The sequence below is a fragment of the Polypterus senegalus genome, chromosome 5 (genome assembly GCF_016835505.1).
Source record: "Polypterus senegalus isolate Bchr_013 chromosome 5, ASM1683550v1, whole genome shotgun sequence".
Lineage (NCBI taxonomy): Eukaryota > Metazoa > Chordata > Cladistia > Polypteriformes > Polypteridae > Polypterus > Polypterus senegalus.
In genome coordinates this window covers 183,326,515-183,346,536 of record NC_053158.1, presented here as the reverse complement: position 1 = coordinate 183,346,536, position 20,022 = coordinate 183,326,515, and the positions used below count along the sequence as shown (strand labels likewise).

The 20,022-nt window shown below is 36.5% G+C and overlaps 1 protein-coding gene across 18 annotated transcripts in view; it reads left to right on the top strand.

Annotated features, from left to right (window-relative positions):
- The window catches only part of scrib (scribble planar cell polarity protein), a 281,005-nt gene that overhangs the window by 162,314 nt on the left and 98,669 nt on the right, over nucleotides 1-20,022 (top strand). For all 18 annotated transcript variants that reach the window (XM_039753714.1, XM_039753729.1, XM_039753727.1 and 15 more), the window contains 8 exons: nucleotides 2,602-2,682; nucleotides 7,508-7,786; nucleotides 8,428-8,538; nucleotides 11,834-12,010; nucleotides 13,928-14,044; nucleotides 15,310-15,498; nucleotides 16,005-16,124; nucleotides 16,671-16,727. In XM_039753714.1, coding sequence (XP_039609648.1) covers nucleotides 2,602-2,682; nucleotides 7,508-7,786; nucleotides 8,428-8,538; nucleotides 11,834-12,010; nucleotides 13,928-14,044; nucleotides 15,310-15,498; nucleotides 16,005-16,124; nucleotides 16,671-16,727 — 1,131 coding nt within the window. The remainder of the gene's footprint in view (nucleotides 1-2,601; nucleotides 2,683-7,507; nucleotides 7,787-8,427; nucleotides 8,539-11,833; nucleotides 12,011-13,927; nucleotides 14,045-15,309; nucleotides 15,499-16,004; nucleotides 16,125-16,670; nucleotides 16,728-20,022) is intronic.

The window sequence follows — 20,022 nt, the reverse complement described above, 5'->3', positions numbered from 1 at the left end:
AGTCTGCATAGCTAAATATTATTTTCAAGCTCGTATCTTACAATGTCCTGATTATACTGGATGTGCTATTTTATGAAAATGGATGGTGAGAGGTTAAGTAGAAATGGCAAAAATAATTGCCAACAGAGTTAATCTAGTTCTCCGGTCTAAAGCAAAACATTCAATCATGCCATTTACACTAACAGTTGCTTCTGGTCTAATGTAATAGTTTCATTCATGCATTCACGTCATATCTAATCTCAATATGATAAACAATAAAACCACAAAATATTGCTTTAATATAATAATTTAATGTTTATATAATAATTTAATGGTTTCAATGAAATATGCATATATGCAGTTTACTTTTTTATTTAAATTTCATCCATTCATCCATCCATCCATCCTCTTCCGCTTATCCGAGGTCGGATAAGCGGGGGCAGCAGCTTAAGCAGAGAGGCCCAGACTTCCCTCTCCCCGGCCACTTCTTCCAGCTCTTCCGGGAGAATCCCAAGGTGTTCCCAGGTCAGCCGGGAGACAGTCCCTCCAACGTGTCCTGGGTCTTCCCCGGGGCCTCCTCCCTGTTGGACGTGCCCAGAACACCTCACCAGGGAGGCGTCCAGGAGGCATCCTGATCAGATGCCCGAGCCACCTCATCTGACTCCTCTCGATGCGGAGGAGTAGCGGCTCTACTCTGAACCCCTCCCGGATGACTGAGCTTCTCACCCTATCTTTAAGGGAAAGCCCAGACACCCTGCAGAGGAAACTCATTTCAGCCGGTTGTATTCGCGATCTCGTTCTTTTGGTCACTACCCATAGCTCGTGACCATAGGTGAGGGTAGGAGCGTAGATCGATTGGTAAATTGAGAGCTTTGCCTTATGGCTCAGCTCCTTTTTCACCACGACAGACGAATGCAGAGCTCGCATCACTGCGGATGCCGCACCGATCCGCCTGTCGATCTCGCGCTCCATTCTTCCCTCACTCGTGAACAAGACCCCGAGATACTTGAACTCCTCCACTTGGGGCAGGATCTCTCTCCCAACCCTGAGAGGGCACTCCACCCTTTTCCAGCTGAGGACCATGGTCTCGGATTTGAAGGTGCTGATTCTCATCCCAGCCGCTTCACACTCAGCTGCGAACCGCTCCAGAGAGAGCTGATGAAGCAAACAGGACAACATCATCTGCAAAAATCAGTGACCCAATCCTGAGTCCACCAAACCGGACCCCTTCAACACCCTGGCTGCGCCTAGAAATTCTGTCCATAAAAGTTATGAACAGACTAGGTGATAAAGGGCTGCCCTGGCGGAGTCCAACTCTCACTGAAAACGGGCTCGACTTACTGCCGGCAATGCGGACCAACCTCTGACACCGGTTGTACAGGGACCGAACAGCCCTTATGAGGGGGTCCGGTACCCCATACTCCCGGAGCACCCGGATATTTAAATTAAAATTTTTAAATTTTTAATACTAATTTATTCTACCAGACCCTTTCTCTTATTTTTCTTTAGCAGATCTCCTAAAACCAAGTGATGTTTGATCTAACCATTTCTATTGCAACAGCACACTTTAGAGTCCTCTTGCCTCTTGGTACTAAAGGTAAAACCCCCGTGAACCTCTCTAATAATAATCAGATCTGGCCCCATTGTGCCCATTCAAGGCACCACCCATTACAGTCACCTTCCCTTGAGGCACCCCAAACACCGTCTTCGTCATCCTATCCCAAATTTCATGTTTCTTTTTATAGTGTCTGGGAACCTGTCGAGCATATGCCTAAGACTATATTCAACGGTCATTTACTAATAGTTATCTTAACACTCATTCTACTCTTATAACTTACTGTAATTACTTTATCATCCTATTTTCTTACACAATTCAACCAGCTTCAGCATTGACATCACTGCTCCCATGCAATAAAAACTTAGACCTTCTGCTATTCTACTGAAGTCTATTTTGCATCTTTAGCTTTCTTGTCTCTTGTATATGACACAAATGTACTCTTCTAATGTTTGCTTTGCTCAATATTTTTCATTTCTTATTCTCAGTATTCCAAGTCACATTCCTTGTATTGCCTCTCCTTCAGTGCTCTTACCCATTGCCTGTCCTTCAACAACCTTGGCAACAAATTAGGTCCCCCTCACCCCTCCTGTAAACACAGTACCATAGGTCAAGGGCCATGATAAAGTCTTTTTCCCTTGCCTGTTATTTAAAGGGTTCCCTAACTTGTTTGACATAGGCAGGTGGAGTTGGCCACCGGGTACTTGTGCACTGTGTAATTTCCTACACAGTCTTAGGAGTAGGTCTAGTCTTAGAACAAGTAACAGATTCACCAAAACCTTTCTGTTTGTAATCCTCTTGAAAGTCTTCTGCTGTGGTGAGTTGAAATCCATAATTGTCACAATGTAATTTCACTCCTCCTATTTTTTTAATGTATATTCCATTGTGTTTTTCATTTCTCCTATGTTATATCCGGTTACTGTTTACTAGCTTTTTGTGTTCTGTCCTTTGAGATTCTTGCATATAGATTTTTTTGACAACTGAACTCCCTCTCTTCCTTAGCTTGTGCAGGCCAATATAGACCTAATAGGATCTTGATTATAAATTCTGTGTTTGTGTGCTTACAGGCAATATTCATTTCTCGAATTGCTGAAGGTGGAGCTGCCCATCGTGACGGGGTTCTTCAGGTTGGAGACAGAGTTATTTCTGTAAGTGAGCATAACTTCATCTTTTTATTCTTTATAAGAAGTAGGAAGGTACATTTTTATAAAACCTGTGTGCTCGGTGTAATCTGCTAGTATATTACTGTTCTCTTGGTATACAGTTTGCAGTTAGTATTTTCATTAAGACTTGAAGCTGTGATCTCCAAAAACATTTAATGTCTGAAGATAATAAAATTCAACTTTTGAAAAACAAAAAAACATTTTTCAATACATTCTTACTAATATTACATGTTAAGGCTTTCATATTTAGCATGTTAACACAATATTTTAAAATGATAAATGAAGTGTCCCTTATAATAGTAACATACCCTGTTTCTTCTGTAAGTTTTGTTTTGGTAGTAATTGTATGTCTTCAGAATCTTAAACAATTATGAATAATATAAACAAAAGAATCGTAAACACTTGTGCACTCAAAGCTGTGACTGCAATAACAATCTTTGGAAGTTGCATAAACGAAGAAATGAATCCTGTTTATAGAGTGTGTGCTATCGTTAGAGATTGTATTAGTCATATAATAGTTGAAACTCATTTTATCTACTTTGCAGGCTTACTTTAAAACAATAAAAACAATCTGTTGTGCTGATATGTGCTTGTGTGTGTTTGTGTGTGCTTGTTGGCAGCATTAATCCCCCAAAACCACCTTTGCAGTTTTTTGTGTTTGTTTGAATGTCAATGGTGTAATCAAAAATTTGATTCTTAATTATACTCATCTCTGTTTTTCATTGTTCCTTTTTGCATGGATGGGATTATTGTTCACTTGTTTGTACTCATATTCCTGCCGAGTGTTACTTGTTACACACTGGATGTAATCCATACTACTATTACATTCTGGTATTTAACAGCATTTTTTCACTCTTTGGAATGAGCCTTTAAATCTTGTGGTTAATTTCCTCTGGTTTTGATTCTAATGTCTCACTTTTCCTCTTCTCTTAGCTTGAGAGTCTTTCTTCATAATTGGGCTCTTCTGTCTGTCTTTTGTATTTCACTTCAGTTTAAAATTGCATGACCCTGTATTTTCAGTATTTGCTTGGTGATGGTGATGGGGATATATGTGCTAGCTGCCTTGCTAACAGCATGTGTTATCAATGCGGCAGCAGCATATCAGCCAATGGTAAGAGCTGAAACTGTATGGTCAGTGCTGACTTCTGTTTGGAGCTATAACCAGTAAGCCTTGTCAAAGCATGAATTATACAGAATTGAGTTAATTACCACTTTTAACATTCTAAAACCAAGACCAAGTGGTTCTTTATGTGTTTATGAAAAATCCAAGGATCAACAGTTACATTTTGTCTACTCTTTTTGCCACTGAGTCTATTACTTACTCAAATAATAATTTCTGGTATTACTTCTTCAAACCTTAAAAACCTCACAAAAGCATAAAGAATAATAGGCATCATAAGTTGCCTTTGTATTTCCAGAAGGTTTATGATAAATAACCTTAAACTGTGTCTTTTGCCACTTTGAAAAAACATTTTAAATTTTAGATGGAATGTGGAAATTAGGTCAAATTACAGTTTTATTTCTGGATATTTATATGTCCATATGCTATAACATTTTAAATAGAGCAGTTTAATTTAAACAGTTAAAAAGTTGAAAAATAAATAAACATAACACCTTATACATTGTTAGTTTCAGAATGAGTAACCTTGTGTGGGTTTGTGTTCCTGGATGACTTGAATTTTTATAATGCTACATCAAGATTTTAAATTTCTATTCACTATACCTCTGAATTTATACACTATGCTGTTATGCATAACTAGCTAACAAGACTAAACGATGGGTTTTTTTTGCATTGTGTGCATTTTTAGTATAAAAGCACAGCTTGGAAATCTGAAATTTTGGGCGTGCTATTTCTTTCACTATACTGTATATATAGTTCCTTGAGCATATTTCAATCTTATCCTGCTTTCACATTTTAGTGTGTTCCATCTTGGGATTTTGTATGATTCGCATATTCAGTTTCACAATTCCCTTACTAAAAGAAAAAAATGGTACACATTAAAATAATAAAAATCCAAGAAGATAAATTACATTTTTAAATATACATTCATCTTAAGCATGATTGTATTAAAGCATCTCATGCACTTATAACAGCCTGGAATTTGCCTGAACATTTAACTTGAGAATATTAACTTTGAGCCTCATGTTGGAGCAATAGCTGTTAATTCTTCTTATTAAAATATGCAGTTTTAGGTCTTATTTTGATGATATTAAAATCGAGACTTTTACTGGCCACTGATGGACATATACATTCATTTCTTAATTTCAAGTCACTGAATTGTGTTACTCTGGCAGTGTACTTTGGTCCCTGTCCTGTTGACTCACGCACCTTCCCCCCAGCCCACATCCCCCCAAGGGTTGTTTACTATGAACAAGTTTTCATTTGTGTCCCCATGTTCTTGTTGAAGACCTGATTTTAAAGTAACAGTTTGGATCCACGGTACTAATTCTCCTCATAGTTTTAAATACCTTGATCATGTTACCTCCTAATCTCCATTTGTTAAGATGAAAATGTTCAGTCCTTTTGATATTTCCTCATAGCTCATATCCGAAAACTTGAGATTAGCCTAGTAGCTCTTTTTTGAGTCTACTCTACCAGTACTTTGTCTCATTAGCATTGCAGAGACCAAAAACTGCATATAATATTTCAGGTGCAGCCTCATAAGTTTGTTATATAGTTTAATCATAACCTTACATAACTTACGCTCCACACATTATGCCATATAACCTAATATCCTTTTAGCCTTCCTCATCATTTTGTGTTCCTTGTCTGAATGTAGAATGCAAAGAGTCTAGGTCCTTCTCATGAGGTGTACTTCCAAATTTCAAACTTCCCAATATGTATTAAAATGTAACCTGTTTAAACCCAATATATAATACATATAATTATATTAAATTAATCTTCCACTGCTTGCTCCAAAATTTTGCTTTTGTAGTATGATGTGGAAGACTCACTATACACTGCAGTCTTGTGTTCATGGATCTCCTTTGGCCTTTTCCCTTCTTTTATGAGAAATCACTGAACATTGCTCCAAATCTAGTATTTTCTTACTTGATTCACATGGTGACTCTCCTGACATCCTGTCTCTTGGAATGTTAGACTTGCACTGAGCCACAACTGTGCATGAATAACCTTGAGACATGTCACAACATACCCAAGCTTGGTTCAACGTGCTTGCTTCTTTATTTCATACTTAGATAAATTATTGAACACCCCTCTTATGCTTGCTTCTGTGATGGTAAAATGCAGTCATAACAGTGCTAGCTCTTTGCCTTCATCTACTGTCAGAAAATATTTTGCAGTTAGTCAAGTAGTAGGACATTTTTGACTGTATATTTTTTTTTCTTTATTTTAATTAAAGTTGGTATGCACTATGCTCCAGAAATATAGCTGTAATTATCTGTAATGTAACTTTTTGATCTCATTCAGTCAAAGAGGTCTGTAAGTTATTTTTCATTTTTGCCATTTATGACTTTTTTTTTTGTTATTTACTGTTATGACAAAGGCTTTGCAAGTAATTTACCATACATCAAACTTGTAATCTGTTTCAAATCCAAAATCGGACACAAAGACATATTGGTCACAGAAAATTTCCAATGCTCTTTGCATTAAATACAGTATCTTCTTCTAAGTAATTAATTTATTTAATGTATTTAACGTTAAAAATGACAGTTAAAGCTTACAGCTATATCACATTAGATGACTTTTCTCGTGATTTTCAGTTGTAATCTTCATTTTCGTATTCGTAGCCATTTGGAAGCATGCTCCAATGAAGTTGAGCATCTAATGTGACATGCAGAGTGACTGAAACAAACCAGACTCTTTGCATGCAAGCGTTGAGAACCAATGAGCATTCATTTGGATGTACAATGCATAGACTGTAGCAATAAGAAATAAGGGACACATGTGGTTTGAACCTCACAGAAGAGAAGCTCATCTGTCTTATGTCTTCTGTTGTAAGTACTAAGAGAGAATGGAAAAAAGGAAAAAAAAAAGCTGAAATTGTGACAGAAGGTACCATAGCTATTACCCCTTCGTTCAGCGATGTTCTAGTGGTAACACTCCATTGGCTGTGAGAAAAAGGGTGAACGCGATTCTGCTGGAAGATCGGCGCTCAGTCAGTAAGTGTGATGAGAGCTGTAGTATTTCAGTTGTGTAATTTGACTTAGTGCAGCAATGAGATCAGTGACTGTGATCAGCAAATCTGACATCCCCATGACAAATTGTCACCTAATGTGACATTGGCTTTAGAGAATATCATGTTTATGATCCAAAGATCCAGCTTATATAGGAATGTTGGTCTGGATCTTTGTTGTTTCTTATGCCTCTTTGTTTAGTGTGTTTGTACTCTAAGTACATAAAGATAATTACCTTTCAGAAGAAGGCCTGGATTTTACAAATTCATGGCATGAATGTAGTAGTTTAGAGCAATAAATAGATTAATCACATGCAACCTGTGATTATTTCAAGATATGCTTAAATCTCAAGTTATCTAAAAAGTTTAACACAAGTTCTTTTCTCAGATCATTTTTTGTATTGAAATATGATGCTTGTCAGACACAATTCTTCCTCTGTTGCACATATGCTTTGAGTGCTACAGAAATGACAAATTAAGCCAAAAAACATAAAAAGAAAAAGATTCTAATATTACAGAGATCACAGCAGCTTTGTACATTACAAAATCTGACCAGTGATTTATTTAGACTGTACTGCTAAGTGCTTCCTGTGTTTGCTTTGAGTCATTCGGGATGGCGGTTGTGATAGTAATAACTTGTTGTCGTTTATTGTATGGTTTGCGGATTGTTTTAGATCAATGGTGTAGACATGACAGAAGCCAGACATGATCAGGCAGTAGCACTTCTTACTGGCACATCTCCCACCATCACTCTGCTTGTTGAGCGTGATATCTCGGAGCCCACAGTGGATGCCAAGGGCATGGGTGAATCACCCAGCCTCCACCGGGCACGGCCACATTCTCCTCCACCCTTCTTATCAGAAAGCGGTCATCAGGAAGGTGTTGAGGAGGATGCAGAGACTACTCAAAACAGCCACCTAAGCCGAATGCTGGAGGATGAATACCCAATTGAGGTAAGAATTGCATATTGTAGTGAAATATTCTTGAGTAATGTTTATGATAATGACAGAGTGACAGTTATCATTCCATTTTAGCATCTTGGATTACTTTGGTTTTTTGTATGTAGTACTAGGGTGATGTACCGTGTTAGCCATTATGAATGTAGAGAAAAGCCAAGCAAAATGACACCTTTTATTGGCTAACTAAAAAGATTACAATATGCAAGCTTTCGAGGCAACTCAGGCCCCTTCTTCAGGCAAGATGTAATACAGAAACTGGAGTTCCCTGTGTTTATGTACACTCTAGAGTATAATTATATTCTAGAGTGTATATAGCCAATAAAAGGTGTCATTTTGCTTGGCTCTTTGTTTTTTGTCAAAAACAAACTGTTGGTTATACTGTTACATTTTTTAGATGTAACACTATTTATGCATTTGAAAATAAAATTTATTTCCTATCATTTTCAAGGACATAGAGCTACTTTAGTGTGTCATAGTACTGTTGACAGATTTAATGCTGAGGTTTGCATAAGAAACCTAGGCATCTTCATTAACAATGAGGAAAGGAATTATTTCATCATTGAAGCACTTTCTCTTCTTAATAACTTGTGAAGTATTTTATCATTTCTCAAATGTTTCTGGATTTTTTTATATAGGAAGTACGTCTGGTGAAGGCAGGTGGCCCTCTAGGGCTAAGCATTGTTGGAGGTAGTGACCATGCTAGTCATCCTTTTGGAGTTAGTGAACCTGGAGTTTTCATATCCAAGGTGAGATTTCTGCATGTTTAAATGCTAGGCAAACAGGTTTTTTTTTTTGATGTTTTATTTTGCTGCCTGTGCTTTATTCATTGTAAGTTAATTTATCATAACTGTATACAGTAAAATATGGAGCTGTATTAAGCTATTAATGTTGTCATTCCATCCATCCAAATAAAAGGCAAAGCCCTCACTGACTCACTCATCATTAATTCTCCAACTTCCCGTGTAGGTAGATGGCTGAAATTTGGCAGGCTCATTCCTTACAGGTTACTTACAAAAGTTAAGCAGGTTTGATTTCAAAATTCTACGCGTAACTGAATCCTACATATATATATATATATATATATATATATATATATATATATATATATATGTCCATAGCCTTCAGCTTGGTCACCGTGTGAGGCGGAGTTGTGTCCCCCATCCCCCACGCCTCCTACGTATTTGGCTGCCTGCCTATATTGCATCCCCACAATTCCCACGTAATTGGCTGCCTGCCCATATAAGGCTGTCCGTTGCTCCTGTCTCTTCATTCCTTTCCTTCCTTCGCCATGGTATTCCTTTCTCCTTGCTGATAACTGCAGCCTTTTTATTTAATCCACAGCTTCTCCGCTGTTTTATTGTTTGTTTATTACGCATATAGTTATTGTGTAGGTATTTTAGACTTAGTTTACTTTGTTCAGGTATCCATTTCTTTTACCGTTCCAACCTACCCCCATTAACATGTCTATCGAGGTGATCACCATCGATCAAAGAAATGTCACTTACCGAGTGGTTTCCATGCCCAGAAATGCCTCCTGCCTTTTACATTCTCTGTTGTAAATATTGCACTGCCATATCAGGCTCAATCTTGATATCTGGAGAAACATTGTGTCTTATGTATTCAATCACTTAAAAGCCTGTACAGCAGCTGTCCTTTTGCAACTTCACGTCTCTGCCACTTGCTTTGTGAAGAGGGGAGCTGAACGCATGCTAAGCAGAAGTGGACGGATCAGCTACTGGGTTTGTGCTGCTACTGCCAAGATGCCTGTTCTGCTTGTCACTCTTCGCGTTGTGAGGGGTGAACGCACGCTAAGGAGAAGTGCTTGGATCATCTGCTGGCTTTCTGCAGCTGCTGCTGGCAAGCTGCGTGTTTTGCCTGTCATCGTTTTAACAGCTGGGAGTACCTGAAGTTTGTCTGCCAAAAGCATTCCAACAACTGCTAGGTTAGATGTCAGTGAACTTGTTTAAATTGTTTGTAAGTAGGGTGTGACGTGCAAAAGTTCTTGTCTCACGGGTTTTGCTTCCTAAGGTTGTATTGTCTAGTCTTGCGTGTCGTCAAGATGATCTGGTCTCGATCGCTTCGCTCAAAGCCGTCCCTGCAAGGAAGCGCGCTATGCTCCTGCCACTTCCAGTTGTGGGGTGGGGGGGTTGGGTGGGGAGCAGAATGCACGCTAAGGAGAAGTGGACTTTGTGCTGCTTCTGCCAAGATGCTTGTTCAGCTTGTCGCTCTTTGTGTCAATCATTTAAAAGCCTGTACAGCAGCTGTCCTTCTGTCTCACTGCCTTGTCTTGCTTGACCTTAAAATGTTATATAATAGAGAGTTGTTACTCATATCCTTAGCCCAACATCCACATATCATATGTGTTTACAAAGTGTGTTTTAATAAGTTTACATGTGTTTAAAGTGTGTGGGATGGGTATTTTAAGGTCTAAACTATAAAAAAAAAAAATGTATTTATATGGTGTGTCTGTATCACGGATTTTCACCTATCGCTGATGGGTCTGGAACGTAACTTCCATGATAGGTGGGGGATCACTGTACACGTAACAAGTAATTTCATGCCCTGTGCAAAAGTGGAGTCTTTTGGTTTCAGTGTTGAAAAATTTGTCTTAAAGGGTTTCTGTGTTCATTTAGTTATTTAAGGGGTGGCATCTCCACCTTGTTGCAATTCAAATTTCAACTGTATGATTCATGTTTTATTCACACTGCTTTGATTAATGATGCTGTGAACAAGAAGAAAATTCAAAATGGTTAAGAATGCAATTTTAGGTAATGTCAAACTTATGACGTATATTAGAATATTTGAACAATTTTAAGAACAGGCCATTCGTCCAGATAAAGCTTGCCAATCCTATCCACCTAATTTCTCCAGATTAACATTGAGCCAAATTTCTGAAGTCCCTACTTTGCCATTTATTGTTTTCTTTTGTTCTATGGTTCTCCTTGAGAAGAAGACATTTCCTAATATTTGTGTGAAAAGTTTTTATGTGTGTCTAGATATTCTGTTTGGAGAGCCTAATTTAAATAAATAATTGGGATTCACTGTATTAATTCCTTTCATAATTTTAATAACTTAAATCACCTTATCTCTTAATCTCCTTTTATTTAATTAGCCTAGTTTTACTTCTGTAGACCTTCTCTAATGATGCTGTGTCTATCCAAGAGAATACAGAACTGCACACAACACTCCAGACAAAGACTCTATAGAATATCCTATATCTTAAGCACGATTTTCATGACACATATTCTACACATCTTGATTTATAACCTAATGTCCTGTTAGCCTTCATTAATGGCTTCCATACACTGTCTGGAATACATAGACTACATAGACAGTGATGATTTCTTGGTCATTTTCAAAAGTTGAACATTCATTTTTAAAAGTTTCCATTACGTATTCCAAATGTAACATTTTTACTTCTAACATATAAAACGTTATGTTTACTTACATTAAATTTGTTCTGCCCATGTCTGTATGCTGTTCAAGTCCCTCTGTAATAAATCAAGTAATTTTACATTATCAACCATTTTCCCCTAGTTTGGGATCATCTTATAACTTAGCCAGACTGCTGCCTATATTCTTTTCCAGATTATTTATATTTGGAAGAGCACAGAGTCCCGGTGGGACATGACATTTACAATGAGCCAATTCTTAAAAAAAATCCTCTCACCACAAGCACTTTACAGAGATCTGTTTTCACTTTGACATTAAGTAATGTTTTGTTAATCAGTGTCAAAAAAGAAAGATTAAATCCATTGTGAGTTAATATTATATAAAAATAAAATGTTAAAAGTTTCAAGATGATGAATACTTTTTTTATACACACCGTGTGTGTGTGTGTGTGAGAGTGAATGCGTGGACTCTAGGCTACATCACCCTGTTTCACTGGCCAACTATCAACATTGAATTTATATCAATTGTAAGACTCATTTTCTATATGCATTCTAACTTTAAATGCAGTAAAATGTGAAAAATGTGTTGTTCTAGGCCAGATGTACACTCTCTTTTGGTCCCATTATTGACATGCATCATGATTTGCAGGTAATACCCAAAGGCCTGGCTGCTCAGAGCGGCTTAAGGGTGGGTGACCGGATCTTAGAGGTAAATGCCATTGACCTGAGGCATGCCACACATCAGGAAGCCGTGAAGGCACTACTTTCTAATAAACAAGAAATCCGAATGCTGGTGAGGAGAGATCCAGCTCCTTCTGGAATGCAGGTTTGTACAACCATCACCAAATGCTTTATGTAACTAGATTTTACTTAGTGAATTTCCTCCAGAATAGCAAAAGAATTTGTTACATGTGAATTGTTAAAAATGTGTAACACATTAGCTCAAATGGATACATATCAAGATAAACAGCAAATACAAGTGCTTTCAAGTTGCCTAAAATTCTGAGTATATAGTGTAAAACGTCCTGCCCTAGTATTCTTTCCACGCGCCTGCATCATGGCTGCCACTCATTCCCAGTGTTCATTTGATGCGTTCTCTGAGCAGGTCCTCAGAAATTAACGTGACACGTGCTCTAGTTGCAGTACCAGCAAAAAGTCGGGTGGCGCAGTGTGCTAACAGTTGGAATGTGACATCAAAGTCTCTGTTTACTATCTACATGTGACAGAAAGCCGTTTTGTGGATCCTACGAGATCGATGTGCGTGCTTCAATGTTCTATGTGGTGAAGCAAAATGCCGACATACAGATGTATTCGTGGTGCTTTTATATTCAAGCGTCGCATATTCCCAACCGTAATGACACGATACATTTTAAAAGTCTGATATACATCATCTGTGCTGTCTTTTTTTCTAGGGCTTCCTCTGGTCCTAACAGCAGTGGATCTCCAGCAATAGATTGTTACACTGAGCACATTAACTGTATGATATTCCAACTCTCTGCACATTTAGATTCCTTAGATTTATACTTGATGTCACTTTCATGATGAAATGCATTAACGTATGTATGTTACATTTTGCAGATAAATCTGTAATTTCCTTTAAATAATGAATACTTTTAATAATTACACACATGGAGGTGACACGGTGGCGGAGCATTAGTGCTGCTGTCTTGCAGGGAGCCACGTCGCTGATATTCCCTGCCTGGAGTTTACATGTTTTCCTGCTGGGTTTCCTCAGTGTACTCCAGTTTCCTGCCATAGATATGCAGATTTGGTTACACTAAAATAGCGTCCATGTATGTGAGTGCTTGTATTCACCTTGTGATGAGCTGATGCCTCGTACAGGGATTGTTTCTGCCTAGTGCCCAATGCTAGCTGAAATAGACAAATCCCTGGACTGATGGATGTAATCATTAAACATCCTTTTCAGAGATATTGTGGTAAAGTGTCATCGAAATTTAATGGGTGTTCCAGGCACATCACAACACAGCAAAGCTGAACCTGTGCTCACCGTGATAATATCTCGTACTGCCATCTGGTGGATTCCTCCAGATTTACGTAAAGTATGCGCCCAAGTATAAACAGTACAACTCTTGCGTAGCAGGAGCATCGGCTACAGCATGTGTTGCGTCGCGTGAAGTATAAACCCGGTCTAAGGTGACATTATGATAGGATAAGGATTGTTCCATTTGCTACAGGGGAATATAACAATGAGGTTACAGTTGAGTTGATATAAGTGAATCAGTAAATACGGTATACAAAAATAAATATTCACTTTTCAGATTTTTCACTTTTTTAAATCATTGCGGAAGATTTAATGGTCATAAAAATTAAAAGAAGAAAGTGTTTTGTGATCTACAAATAGGAATTTTTTTTTGGTGATTCAACTATTTTAACTTAAATTCCTAATATTTACTTTTTTACTTTTACTTTAAACATTTTTCTTAACTAATAAGTACATAATAACTTTTAATAGTTGTTTTTGGACAACTTGGCTCAGAAACAAAGCTCAGTCAAATGTTATTTCTCATTGTATTGAATCAAAGATTTGGAAGTTATTTTATTTAACAGTAATATAACTCAGAATATGAGGTATTCTCAGTTTCAAATTTAAGATTTTAGTTGGTGGATGTTACCTTATTTTCTCTCAACACTATTTGGCATGGAAAAGAAGTAAAGATTGGTCATTTTTGTAACAGTTTTAGATCAGTTTGTTTTACATTCAGCATATTTTATTCAAATGTAGAACATTGTAATAGAGAAGATGTCTGGAGAGAAACTAGGCATAAGCATTCGAGGTGGAGCAAAGGGGCATGCTGGGAACCCATTTGATCCAACTGATGAGGGTATCTTCATATCAAAGGTATTTAAACAAAACTCTGTTCACTTTTCTTCAAATTATGTATGTGTTTTTTGCATTGGAAAAGATCAAGAATGCAGTATTATCAATTTAAGATACTGCTCTCAGAGATGATTAATATTTCCCATTAATTGATTGATTATATTGTCATTGTAAACATAGTAAACTGGTGGCCAGCTCTTCAGGACTTCCATCTGTCTTACAGGGTAGCCAATTATAAGACTAAAGGGATTTGGCAAAAACTGCACTTTCATCTGGTAATTCCTTACTGCAGGGTCGACTGTATACTCTTCCACTTATAAATTGTCAAATTCACAATAAATATACTTTGGTTCAAAATTCACTGGTGGAATTTCTAACGTGATTTATGCTTCTTTACAATATCCAGACTTTAATGGACTTGTATAAATAATGCACTTTTTCACTGTTTAAGAAACTTTGTGATAAAAATATTTTTTTTTTCAGAAACATTTCCACATTTAAGGTATAAACTTGGTCACTATAATACAGCATTGTTTCTTAAACTGAACACTTTTACTAGCATAGTCATTGTATCTGAACAGTCCTATTAACAAAAGACTAATGTCTAAATCCATGCCTTTCCAAGCTTAGAATTCCAAAAAATCTACCCAAGATTTTTACCACATTTTAACTTTATTTTAAACTCGGACCTAACCGAATGTCATATTTTCTCCATACTGTTGGAAGTCTTTCAGACGTTATGAGATTTGATAAAATAATTGTTCATTTTTGAAATTATTTTAGAGTATATGTACGTTCTGAAATGTTAATGTGCTTATGTAATGTGGTTAATTGTATCATATTGTCTGTTCACCAGTTAATCTTTCTTATTAGGAAGTCTGTTTTACCACTCTCTGTTTCACATTGTCTAAAACAAATGTGTTATATGAAAGAGAGAAAAATAGACTTTAATCAGTGGGGTCTTCCCCACTTTTTTGAAGAATATAGAAAACTTTCTTGGATAACTCTCTTCTCTTTTATATTCCCAAGTGAAATATATCAAAAAAGGGAAAACTAATTATGTGTATCATATTAATGATGCATATTTTTTTTAATGTTTTACTGCTTAATAATTTTATATTGATCTTTATAACAAGATGTTTACATGGAGAGATTTATTATTGTCTTCATTTTTAATTTATCAATACTGAATTTAACCTTTGCTTTGCAGTTAATTTTGCACCTGCAATGAAATAATGTTATATATGGTTTCTCATGAATGGAAAAAACGTCTGTGTTTATTGTAGGTTAATTCTAATGGTGCTGCTGCTAGAGATGGTAGACTTAAAGCAGGCTTGCGAATTTTGGAAGTGAACAATCACAGTCTTCTAGGTATGACTCATGCAGAAGCGGTGAGAATATTAAGAAGTATTGGTGACACATTGGACATTCTGGTCTGCGATGGCTTTGACCCCAAAGACGCTGCAGTTATTGAGGTGATTATCTTGGGAGATGCTGTAAAATATTTTATATTATTGTTATATTTTGTATTGTTTTTCTTCTCTTAATGCAGTAATAATCCTTAGTCCTTTTTAATTCAATTTTAATACTTAATTTTGCACACTTATTTGTAAGTATGATTTGATGACTTTTCTTCAGAAAGATTTTTTATTATTTCTAGCGGTCTATAATTTTACTACATACTGAGAAAGGAAGGTAGTTTTCAGCAGTGGTATTGGGTACTGAGTAATATGAAGAAATTTCATCTTAACTACTTCCAAATTTTTGTTCTTTCCACTTTTAGTGCTTTTGAAAATAATAAATTATTCTGTTAATTTGTATTCTGAGTAATCTCTTTGATGTATGTATCCTTGACTTTAATTTTTGTAATTATTTTTAAAATTGATACATATTAATATGTACTCATTTGTAAAACATATCAATATAATACTTACTATAAAATGTACAGGGTAAAGTAGTGAACAATTTCCATCACCCTCAGGCATCACCTGGAATCATTGCTAATCCATTTGCTGCTGGAATTGGTCGAAAGAACAGCATGGAGAGTATTTCATCTATCGACCGTGACCTCAGCCCGGAAGAGATGGAGATTATCCAGAAAGTAAGCCAGTGGTACTGTAATATATACTGTAGTATAGGTGCAGTTAGTCAGTCATTTTCATATAGGCATGGTACAGCTCAATTTAAGATAGCTTTATTGTGTTTTTTTCAGTATGAAAATAAAGATAGATCGTTCAAATGAGAAAGATTAACCTCTCAAGTAACAATGTTTTTATACAATCTTCAGACATGTAGCAAGTTCTATAATTATTTAATGAATTTCATGATTATACCAGTAGATATACAGAATCATTTTTAAATTGACACAATTTCTTTTATATTTGTGCTGCTGCTTAGACAGTGCACAATTGTTTTTTCTTTTCATTGTGTCAAAATGAGGATTGTGAAGGGATGGCAGAATGGAGACAATATTTGATAATAGTTTGTGAGCTTTTAAATGCTGCTTGCTGTGCTTTGAAGTGAATAAAATTATTGAAGTACACTTTACTAATGAAGAGAAAGATTTCCATTATAGTATGTTATAAAGGTTTAAGATTGCAAAACAAATACTTCCGCATATTTTATAATGTATGTATTGTTTTACTAGGAAATGGATATGGTGCGAGAAACATCTCAGTGGGAGCGTGAGGAGATGGAAAAAGTGGTAGGAAATGTTTTTATTTGTCTCTTAAAATTGCCTTTGGCACAATTTGCTTTTTGGTAGTCCATCTGAGGGTGATCATCACCATACATGTCATCATCTTTGGCAAACTGTTTTCTTTCGTATGGGTTTGTGTTTTCTTCATCATTCTTTTTAAGTGTATGACAACCTTCCTACGGCATAACATTAACTTTTCAAGATTATGCTGTTTATAATATAAAACAACATACTATCATGAGTGGTTTTTAATTTTGGCATAACCTGACTGTTTTTCAGAATTGGTCTTCCCTTTTAAAAGTATAAATATGCCCACCCTTGCTGTTTTAATTTATATAGTTGCTAAACAGCTTTTGCAAAGCAGTGTTGTAATGTCTGGGGTGTTTTTCCTATCTGTGCCAAAATAATGTTTAATATTGGTTTGTGGAATCAACAACTTACTGATAAGGTAAGTATCCTTGTAGTACTGAAAAGAAATTTTAATAATTGATAATTATGCATCAGACATATTGTCTCTGCCACATTAGTGTAAATGATTTCATATGGGATGTGGAGAACTGATTTAGATGTACTATCAGAATATCTAATTTCATTTTTTTCACCATCAAGGGAAAAGAAAAAACTCCAACTAATTTTTTTTTCTTCTCACTTTTAAACTAATACTGTGCATCACTTTAAAAAAAAAAAAAGATTTCTTTTACATATATTGAGAAAATGAAATTAATTATAATGAATTTTGTTTGTGGTCAGGATACTTTATACAGTCCCTGACAAAAGTCTTGTCGCTTCTCTATTTTGTAGAAACTCCTGCTATTAACCTGACTTTTAATTAATCAACTGGTGTTAGAAATAGCTCATATGAAAAGCTAAAGCCTACCCAAATGATGTTTAATGCACTGAAATAAATTAGTTTCACTGAAAAAAGATTTATCATGTAATCAAGACAGAAAGGTCAAATTTGGGCAAGACAAAAGTTTTGTCGCCTATACAGAAAATGAACAACTTTACTGCAAATCCAAAAATATGTCAGCAAATTAAGTAGTGGTGCTGTGAGGTCCAAATTTAACATCTTGTATGACTTCCATGAGCTTGAAGGACAGCATCCATGCGGTTTGGCAAGGATTCGTACAATTTATTGATGAAGTCATCAGGAATAGCAAAGAAAACAGTCTTGCATGCCTCCCAGAGTTCATCAATATTATTTGGTTTCGTCTCCCATGCTTCCTCTTTCATCCTACCCCACATATGCTCAATGATGTTCATGTCTGGTGACTGGGCTGGCCAATCCTGGAGCATCTTGATCTTCTTCGCTTTAAGGAACTTTGATGTGGAGATGGAAGTATGCGATGGAGCACCATCCTGCTGCAGAACTTGGCGTTTTTTATGGTTGGGAATATAAGAGGTAGCTAAGATTTCTTGGTATTTTTGACTATTGATGTTGCCTTCCACCCTGCAGATCCCTTGCATACCCCCATACTGGATGTAACCCCAGACCATGATTTTGCCTCCACCAAACTTCACTGTTTTCTGGGTAAATCTCGGCTCCATGCGGGTTCCAGTAGGTCTCCTGCAATATTTGCAGTGACTGTGGTGTAATTCAACAGAAGATTCATCCGAAAAATCCACCTTCTGCCACTTTTCCAGCATCCATCCTTTTAGCAGGCTGTGGGCTTTGGTAAATGCCACACGGTTTTTCAATTGTCTTTTGTTTAGTGCTGGCTTATGGGCACTGATTCGACCATGGAGGCCATTTCGAGACAGAATCTGACAAACTGTTCTGGTTGACACAGGGACTTCAGGTGACCAGGTCTCGTGGAGCTCTGCTGCAGTGGAAAATGGGCTGGCCTTGGATTTTTCGAGCCAACAAACGGTCCTCTCGAACAGTTGTCTTGCAGGGTCTTCCAGACCTGGGCTTGTCAAAAATGTCTCCAGTCTCTTCAATTCTTTTTTTATCCTCTGAACTTGACGCTGAGATACATTGAAGGTGTTTGCCACATCAGCAGTGCATTTGGTCTTCAGCCTCTTGATAATCAACACTAGTCTCGGGGTGAATCTTAGGCATGTTTGCAGAGGTCTAGTTGCAGTTGATGTGAAGGTCTAGTGTATGGGGTTCTTTTTATACACACCTGAGACCTAATTGATCCATTATTAGTCACAGGTGAAGCTCATATGACAAGGCGGCAACACTTATGTCTTGCCAAAAATTGACTCAATGGGCTTTACCAAGCTGTGAATATTAGAATACTTTTTGTCAGTTTCGTTTTGCACTGAAACATTATTACAAATGCTGATGGGATTAAAATGACCCATTTCTTGTAACAAAATCTTGATTAGAAATATATTTTAGCGGCACTTCAGGTCAATTTGTTCACAAGCGACAAGACTTTTGTCAGGGACTGTACTTTCCATATATAAAAATTTTCTATAGTTTCATGTTACCAGCATTTTTCATAGTGTGACACTTACAAAGTGACACTTACTTATTCAGTTTACACTCTTAATTTCAAGTTTTTTACAGAAAGATAGTGTCCAACTTTTTGTCACTTTATATTTTAGTCTGGTTATAAATGTTGGACATTCTAATCATTCTCTTCAGTGATTGAAGATACAGTTTAAAACCTGTAGTCATTAGTTAGTGTCTCTCCTTGCCCAGTTAATATTTCTATAAAAAACGTAGCCCAATATGCATACTTTTAGATCTTTTACTTGCTTGCTGTGGGTTTGATACCATAGGTGATCTGTTAAATATGGGCAAACACCCTTTATTGCATTCATTTACAACAAGTTTACAATAAACATTGAAGTAAAGAGATATGAGTAGGGAAAAAAAAGTAGATACTGATGCTTTCAATAATTACCAGGTTGAATGTAGAGTCATGTATCTTTGGGAAACTCAAGTTATAAAAGTTAATGGAGTTTTATGTCTACATATGTGTAATGAAAATCAGAAAATGCCCAGGTTAAACACACTTCTGATGGCTATGTTTAAGATACTGATATTAAGTAAAACAGTCCTGGGCAGTTAAACAGCAAGTAAATATTTCCGACTAGTTCAGTCATATGCCAAAGGTTTTGTTGTCTCTAGGCATTTTTTTCTTTCAGGAATTAGTCTAGATAAAATTTCCTGTTATCAGTTCAGGAACTGAGTAACAAAAAGTCTCTGAAGCTTAAAAATTATTTGTGAGTAGTAATGAGCACTGTGACAGAGGATAGAAATGGACAGACAAACACACACATACGCACAGACCACCACAGCTACAAGGCTGCACATTTGAGAAATACTTCTGTCTCTGTCTGCTAC